This window comes from Pistacia vera, unplaced genomic scaffold (genome assembly GCF_008641045.1).
Source record: "Pistacia vera cultivar Batoury unplaced genomic scaffold, PisVer_v2 Contig546, whole genome shotgun sequence".
In the NCBI taxonomy this organism is placed as follows: domain Eukaryota; kingdom Viridiplantae; phylum Streptophyta; class Magnoliopsida; order Sapindales; family Anacardiaceae; genus Pistacia; species Pistacia vera.
Window position 1 is genome coordinate 238,948 of NW_022196386.1, and position 8,339 is coordinate 247,286.

The 8,339-nt window shown below is 32.7% G+C and overlaps 1 protein-coding gene across 1 annotated transcript; it reads right to left on the bottom strand.

Moving 5' to 3' along the window:
- Nucleotides 1–415: 415 nt before the first annotated feature.
- Nucleotides 416–1,129, bottom strand: LOC116107703 (E3 ubiquitin-protein ligase MPSR1-like). Its single transcript, XM_031393993.1, has one exon. The coding sequence runs from the start codon at nucleotides 1,121–1,123 to the stop codon at nucleotides 416–418; it is 708 nt and encodes a 235-aa protein (XP_031249853.1). The 5' UTR covers nucleotides 1,124–1,129.
- Between the last annotated feature and the right edge of the window lie 7,210 nt (nucleotides 1,130–8,339).

Sequence of the window (8,339 nt, forward strand, 5' to 3'; positions counted from 1 at the left end):
ACCGGCAACCGGTAGTCAGCTGTTGGGAATATGTGGGTGGGTTGGGGTGTTTTTGTCAATTTATATATTGTTGGGGGTATTTAGTTAAATTAACAAATCTAGGGGTTTTAAAAAAGTTGAATAAAATAGAATTGGATTTTCAGAATAAGGAAACAAATATGTATTTTGGGTAGGATAAGGATAGGATAGGGTAGAATCGTTTATTTAGTTATTTGGAGTAGTACTTTTGAAATATTATTTTTAGGAAGAATTTGGTGGTTATTACTAGACCTGGCAAACGGGCGGGTTGGGTGGGTATGGTCCGGGTAACAGCGGGTCACGGGTGAAAAAATCTCACGGGTCGACGTTTTCATGATCCGTACCCGCCCGTGCAGGTACGGGTCACCCGTGAAAATTTATTTTTCTACAATCTACTTCAAATCACAGTCTCTCTTTCTCTTTCTCTCTCGCTTGGGGAAGAAGAGACATCAGCAGACTCAGAATCTGCTGCAGGAGAAGTTTGATTCTGAGTTTGATTAGATTTAGGATCGGAATCCCCACTTCTCCTACCACTATTAAAAGAAAAGTTGACCCAAACCTCTCTCCTTTGCTTATCTCTCTTGTAACCAATTTCATCTTCATCAACAGGCATCTTGTATCTACAAACAAGACACGACCCATGAATCCCAAGCCACTTCTCTATATACTTACCGTGAAACCTATGCTTACATGGCATCTCTTTCCCCATCTCACCAACCTCATACTCTTCTAAACACACTACACACTCACCCATTTCCCCTTCTTTTTCATCTTCACTATCACCAATCTCGAAACTCCGCATAGCCTCCACAGACGCCTTGGAAGCTGGCGGTTGACCATCTTTGGATACTAAGTTCCTCATCAAAGAATCCAAACTTGACGTTCCTTCAATCACCACCATTCCTTGAGTCAAAGGGTTAATTAGAATAATTCTCTCACTCGAATTCGTATTTGTTTCTTGATCTGTGTGTTCAGGATTACTCTCTCTCGTGGAGATGTTACCCGTGAAACCCAAAATAAAGGGAAGAAACAAAGACATATCTCTGTGCCTCAAGAGTCGCTCAAACAAAGAAGAAATCTCAGGAGTTTCAGCTTCAGAGGCCATGGCAGCAAGCGAAAAATCAGAGAAGTGAAGAAAGCTTGGAGAGAAATCTGAATAAGTGAATTATGGAATTGTGGGGAGAGAATTGGAAAGGAGATATAAGGTAGCCCACAGGAAGAGAGGAAGGTTGTGGAAAGATCTGGAATACCGAGTGATAAGTTTTATTTTTATTTTTTTTAAATTTCAAATTTGCGGGTCCACGGGTACCCGCGGGTAGTACTCAGTCCATCCGCAAAAGTCACGGGCGGGCCGGGTACGGGCAGATTCTCACGGGTCAAAATATGTGTTACTCGTACCCGCCCGTTGGGTACAGGTACCCGTTAACCCGCGGGTACACCCGCCTGTTTGCCAGGTCTAGTTATTACGATGTAGGATTTGAAAATAAAAAATAGTTGAATAATTTAGGATAAAATTTTAAAAATAGAGAAACAAATATGCATATTAATTTGGAATAAGAATAGGATAGGGAAACAAGCACGTTTGTTTAGTTATTTGGAGTAATATTTTTTGAAATATTATTATTAGGTAGAGTTAGGTGATTATTTGAAAATTAAAATAGTTGAATAATTTATGATAGGATTTTGAAAATAAGGAAACAAATATGCATTTTGATTTGTAATATGAATATGATAGAGAAACAAAGACAACATTTTTCTTCAATTTCAACTTAATTAGGCTTTTTTTAAAATGGAAAGTGGTTTTTAGCCTCATAAAATTGATCAATAGCTCTCATTGCTAAATACACATTTATTATATTAAAAAAAAAATATTTTTTAAACTCTAGTTAATATTGAAAATATCTTAATTATGTTTAATTAGGGTTTTTATTCGCACCCCCTTTTCTCCAATTTCAACTTAATTAGGTTTTCAATCTTTTTTTTTTTTCCTAATTTCAAATTTGAAACTTACTTTTTCTTTTTCAAATTCAGATTCATTCCGTTGTTTGATTATTTTCTCTATAATTTTAATAATATATTTTTATCGAACAAAGAAATATTTGAAATAGAAAAAATGTTTCAATGATATAGAAGTTTTAGAGTTAGGATTTATGATTAAGAATTAAAGAAAAATATAAAGTAGAGTATAAGTACATCTAGAAATTATTATGTCATTTTGTAATAATTTTCATTAAGGTGAAAATTGTTAAAAAAAAAAATTAAAGTAGTGGATGTTGATCAATTTGATGGGGATTAAAAATCACTTCCCTATTAAAATATAATGGTGTTATTTAAACCTCGTCCAAATTCTTTGTAAGCCCCTTTAATCAATTTTTTTTTTAAAAATTAAAATTAAATATTAAACTAAAATTACCATAAAAAAACTCATTATCAGCTGATATGACAAGTTAAATCTTAATGTTATTATAGTTCACATAATTAAATTCTTACATGTTTGTCCCCAAATCCTCTTGATTACAAACTTATTCAAAATATATAGTTGAATTACTCTTACTTTTCTATAAATTTGTAATGAAATTCATATATATTTGAATTTTATTAGTTTTTATTAAAATTGGAGCTTAGAAAGTGATTTATTGGAGCTCAAATAACGACACTCTTTAAATATATTTAGACTTCTAATATTCTAAGTTTTATAAAATTAGTCATATTTTATGTTTATTAAGTAAAAGAATTTTATGAAATGAGTATGAAAATCTTTGAATGAATAAGAATTTGGAGGACCATTGCTTTGATGTTGATAATTGAGCAACCTTCTTTTATCTAATGGTATTAAAGGAGTCTACATCTTTAGCCATATTTTGAGCAAGAAATAAGAGATTTAATTCCTTTTTAATTCCTGAGATTTCATCAGTTTACTATTGTTTAAATACTAGAGTTTTGATCTTTCTCATTTCAATATATATATATATATACACACTTTATTAAAGTTTAGTTGATTGTTAAATTTATAATAAAATGACAATACTTCTTTTAGAAAAAAAAAATAATAATAATAAGAGAGAGAAATTATTTACTCAAACAACACTGAATTAAATAAACACATTACACATCTTTTTAAATATATTTTTGCCAATTGTTATTTTAATATAATTTTAACAGTCAACTCACCTTTTTATTGAGTCAAAAATGACAAATACAATAGTATTTTGAAATAATAAAGACCAAAATCTAGTATTTGAAACGATTATCCTTAAAAATAGTAAATTGAAACCATAAAAGACTAAAAAAGAAATAACTCAAAATCAGAAGCATTCTTTTCTTTACATGTGAGGCCTATTATTCCACTCTTTCCTAATGCTTTTCTTTTTCTTTTTCTAAAATTTATTAAAGTAAAATGTATAAAAAAATTGTATAATAGACAAAATGTTGCGAGTGATTTGCTTTTCATTTCTTTGCTAATTGATTTTTTTTATTATAGCAATTTACTTTTCCCCATCCCCACAACTTGGCTTCTATCATACCTAATTTATGGTCCACTCCCTTTCTTTGTTCTAACATTGAGACCCTACTCATTTATATTTTGAATTACATTACCATTTAGCTCTTTCTTTTCTTTCTACAAATCCTACACCGAATCATGTGAGGTTTGTCTCCAGTGCATAATCTACTCCCAAATTAATTTGAGTTATCTTCAATAATTATATAGTTCTATTTTAACTTGTATTTGATTTAATCTCAAAATAAGATTAAACAAAATAATTAATTGTCATTTAAATCTACAAAAAAAAAAAAAAAAAAAAAAGATTAATACAGTATGAGAGAAGTAATTATTAAAATTTTAATAAAACAATGGTTGTTTTGAAAATATATGGAATTTATTTAGATATTTTAATAATTTTGAAAAGTTTTAATAGAATATTTTCAGAAGTAAAGTCAAATTAGATAAAATATGGAGGGCAAATAGCATCACTCTTAAGATTTATTAATAGTTAAATATTAATCAGTCTTAATTTTAAAAAGTAACCATAATTTTTATTTTTAGATCTAGACGCTTCATATATAGATTTATACTCATCACAAAAATCCCCATGATAAGTCTACTTAATAATTAATATACTTATAAAATATGATCACTATTAACTTATATAAACAATTAATCATGTCACGTTTTATTTCTAGTTTAATTCGAAATATAGTTTGGAAAGCACACTGGATCAAATTTTTGAAAGCAAAAATACTGAACATGTTTCACTGATTTTGATATTTAAACAAGTCTGTTCTTGTATCCTAACAATTAACATAATAAGTTTAATTTATTTTTAAATGAATAGAGAGATACAAAAACCAAAATAACAGTAAACACACAAACCGCAAGCAGTAAAACGAAAGAACAAATACGTGCAATTTTAACTTGGTTCACCCAATTAATAAGTATGTCCAACTGAGTCAATATTATTGCAATATTGCCCCATCTCTCTCATTTACAATGAAAGTAATTTGTTTTATTGTTTGCTATCACTTATTACAAGAGAAAAATATATTTATATACTAGGTTTAAAAGACTAAAAAACCTAGTATTACCCATTAATGCTGAAGTGGTTGACAACTCCAACAAGATCTACACCAACTAGAGATACTCGATTGATCGCTTTAGAACCTACCAAGATGGGTGTGTGACTTCAGGAAGTCAACAGAGAAATATACGTTAACACATGATGGATGAGATTGGGACAAATGTCCTGAAAAATGATGCGAGTATAGGACCCTTTTAAAGTGTGTTGAATATTTTTGTTAAACTTATATATATTGTGTATGTGCACTACAGTTGTGCATGTGCACATGTATGTCAGACATTTGCATGTTTCAAATTTTTTCACATTTTATCTTTGAGTGTGTACACACTCTTCTTTCGTGCTAACATCGCATGTCTGACTCACTTTGACAGATGTTGCGTTTTTTACTTAACAGCTAAGATATTTTCTTTGCATCTTTTGTGTTATCATTTGGATCACTTACAAGTGTCCCAATATCCTTTAGTGGTCTAGGGAAAATCAGCATTTTTCCCCTTTTGGTTGTGGTCCAAAACTAAAGCTGAAAACATTAATATTTTTGGACCAACACATGTTAGCCTTTGTCCGCTGACCTGGCTAGAATTGGAGTGCACGAATTTGGGTTTATCCTCTCCATTCTTGCAACTTTGTTTGGCTAACCTTTTATGTTTTTTTTTTTTTTTTGCTTTGTCATCTGAAACATTCAGAGAGTTTATTTCTTAAAGGTTCCCCATATGTTTTTCTGCCAAACACTTATCATCCTTCATCTTTGTTGAGCTAAAAGGAAGTTCACCTTCTTCCTTGTTTTTTTTTTTTTCTTTTTGAACCTGAATATCTATTTCGTTGGTGCTCTGAACTTTTTAGAGAGTTGTTCTTGGTTAGGTTCTTTTATATGGGTTTGTGCTAGAAACTTTCTTGTTTATCTTCATTGTTGAATGGCGGCTGGAACGTGGTTCTTTTGCTGATGTTGGAGCGTGTCTTCAGCAACTGAAGCTTGGCTGGAGCTTAAGCGTGTTCTAGGAGTGAACCTAGTGTGAAGAGATCCATGGAACAACAAGACATTAGAGATTCAAAGGGTGGTGTTTAGTGTATCTAGAATAGAGAGTTCTTTTTCCTGTAGCTAAATCAACTTTGAACTATATCTTGTAATTTTTGTTGATTAGTGGATTTGCTTCAATCTGGATGAGATCCTATGGATGTAGGCTAAAAGTGGATTTAGTTGAACCATGCATATGTTGGTGTGCTTTACATTTATAGCTTGTTATTATTATTGATTTGTTGTAAACCTGACTGTGTTAACACAACTTGGTAAATCATTCTGTTGCATATTTAAAAATGGATACCTAAACGTTAAATAGAGTTCATCAACTCTAACAAAGTGGTTCAATCGGAGAAGAAACAAAGCCTACATCCACTGATACTTCATTTATTTTTGGATAAAAGTCAACAATAATGAGAAGCCCCCCTATTTTTCCGTCCTTTCTACTTATAAGGAGTACCGAGGGTGTCATGATGGCAGGTATGTCAACCAGGTCGTCATTGTTTAAATGGAGGACGGAGGCTCACATGCTCTTCAATGGTAAAGAATGATGGTGTTCCCCCTGACAATATATGCTTTTACAAGCTTTCCATCAACTTAGTTGCATGAAAGGGATGTGGAGCTTGCTTGGCCGTGTGCCATCGATAGGGATAGGCAACGTACACATGGCGAAGTGGTCTCGCTGAGCAAAGGGATGATTCTTACAATGGGTTCATTTGCCCAACTCGCTAAATGTCGTGTTTATAGATGTCTGGTGATTGCTCGCCCTTTCTTGGCATATCTCCATTCCCGAGCTCGATACCTACCTCATGTGGGGACATTCTCTAAGGTCTCTAAATGGTTCTAGGCGGGCAATCTTTACCACAGAAAATAACAAAATTTGAATGCTAAGTTGCATTATTTTATTGTCTCAAATGGAATTCTGTTGTCTCAAAGTAAATATACTCAATATTTATTGTTAAAGCAGGAACGTTTGATTCTAAACCATGTGGAACTCCAATGATGATTGGTTTCTAAACTTACCATTAAGAATAATGAAGCATTGGGTCAACCTTTCTTGTATCGCAGTGTAATTAGAGGACTTTAGTATCTTACAATGTCCACGCTTGACTTTTTTTTTTTCTGTAAATAAACTCAGTCAGTATCTTACAATGTCCACGCTCTTACTATAAGGCCCGCAAACGAGTGCTTAGATATGTCGAGGGCATAATTCAGCATGGACTCTGCTTCAATTCTACAAGTTCTTTAACTTTAGAATGATTTGCAAATGTTGATGGGGCCAACAATATATCTGATAGAAGATCAACTAGTGGCTTCGACATCTTCCTTGGTTAAAATCTCATACAATGTAGTTCTAAAAAACAAAATGTTGTGGCATTATCATCAACAGAAGCAGAGTACAAGTCACTTGCTCAAGCTACTACAGAGTAAGTTTGGATAAAAAAATTGTTTAAAGAACTTGGTATTTCAATAGTTAAGACACCTGTTTTATGGTGTGATAACATGAGTGCAAGGGCTTTAGCTTCTAACCCTGTATTTTCTGCATGAGCAAAACTATATTGAACTTGATATTCTCTATGTTAGAGAGTAGATTACTGATAAGAGATTATGTGTGCAATATGTTTCCTCTGAATATCAGCTTGTTGATATTTTAACTAAACCATTACCAGGAGCTTGATTTCTAGAGCTTAGAGATAAGCTAAAAGTTACTTCCTCTTTGCTTGGCTTGAGAGGACTTGTTGTAGATAATAGTAAAGGGGATCAAGTTTTATAAGGACATGGAGTCAAGTCAGTTACTGGTAAGCAAATCAGTGGAGTTGAAGAGAAAGAAATTGAGTTGAAGAAAATTAATGCTTAGTTTGGGGGGCAATGTTGTGCAAACCACTGTAGAGTTTCTAATCCTTGCTTGTAGGGGTGGAAAAAAAACCCGAAAATTCAGTTTTTTTTCAGATTTGGTTCAGTTATTTAGAAAAACCGAATATCCAATTTGGTTTCAGTTTTTTCTCAAATCAATTCTGGTTACCTGAAATCGGTTTGGTAAATCAGATTTTTTTTTTTTAAAATATATGTTTTACATTTTTGGGTTTTTGACTTTTTTGGCATTTTTGCAATTGTAACCCTTAACTCTCACTCTCACTCTCTCAATTCTCAAACCTCAGCCAGCCTCAGGTACACAAATTTCTTAGACCTTTTGCTCCCAGCTGTTGATCTTTTGCTCACCATTCTTAACCTAGTCGCTATAGTCGCCGTCGTTGCTCTAGTCTCCACGTCATCATCTATTTCCAATTTCCAGTCATCTCTTTGCTTTGTAAGTTTTTTGTGGATTGTGTTTTCTTTTTGAGTTTAATCGGTTCTTTCTCCTTTGATTTGTATTGTTTTCTTTGGTTGTATAATGTGTAGGCCTTTTGGGTGTTTGATTGTTTGTGGTTCTTTCTCCTTTGATTTGTATTGTTTTCTTTGGTTGTGTAATATGGAGGCTAGAGCCTGGAGGGTGTTTGATTGTTTGTGGTTACTGCCTACTGGTTAGTGTTGACAAAGTGGGAAACTTCAAGCCCCATAATGTTGTAGTTGCCTCTAGTGCCTACTGGTTACTACCTAATGCCTACTGTTTTTTCCTTCTTTGGTTAGAGGAAAAAGTTTCTCTCAACTCTCACCTTATGTTCTACATTATCGTCAACCCACCACGCCAATTGGTTTAATAATAATAATAAACAATGCATGGATTAGGA

Excerpts from the sequence above, each read along its gene's own strand:
- LOC116107703 (XM_031393993.1), bottom strand. The coding sequence starts at position 1,123 with ATGGCCTCTGAAGCTGAAACTCCTGAGATTTCTTCTTTGTTTGAGCGA.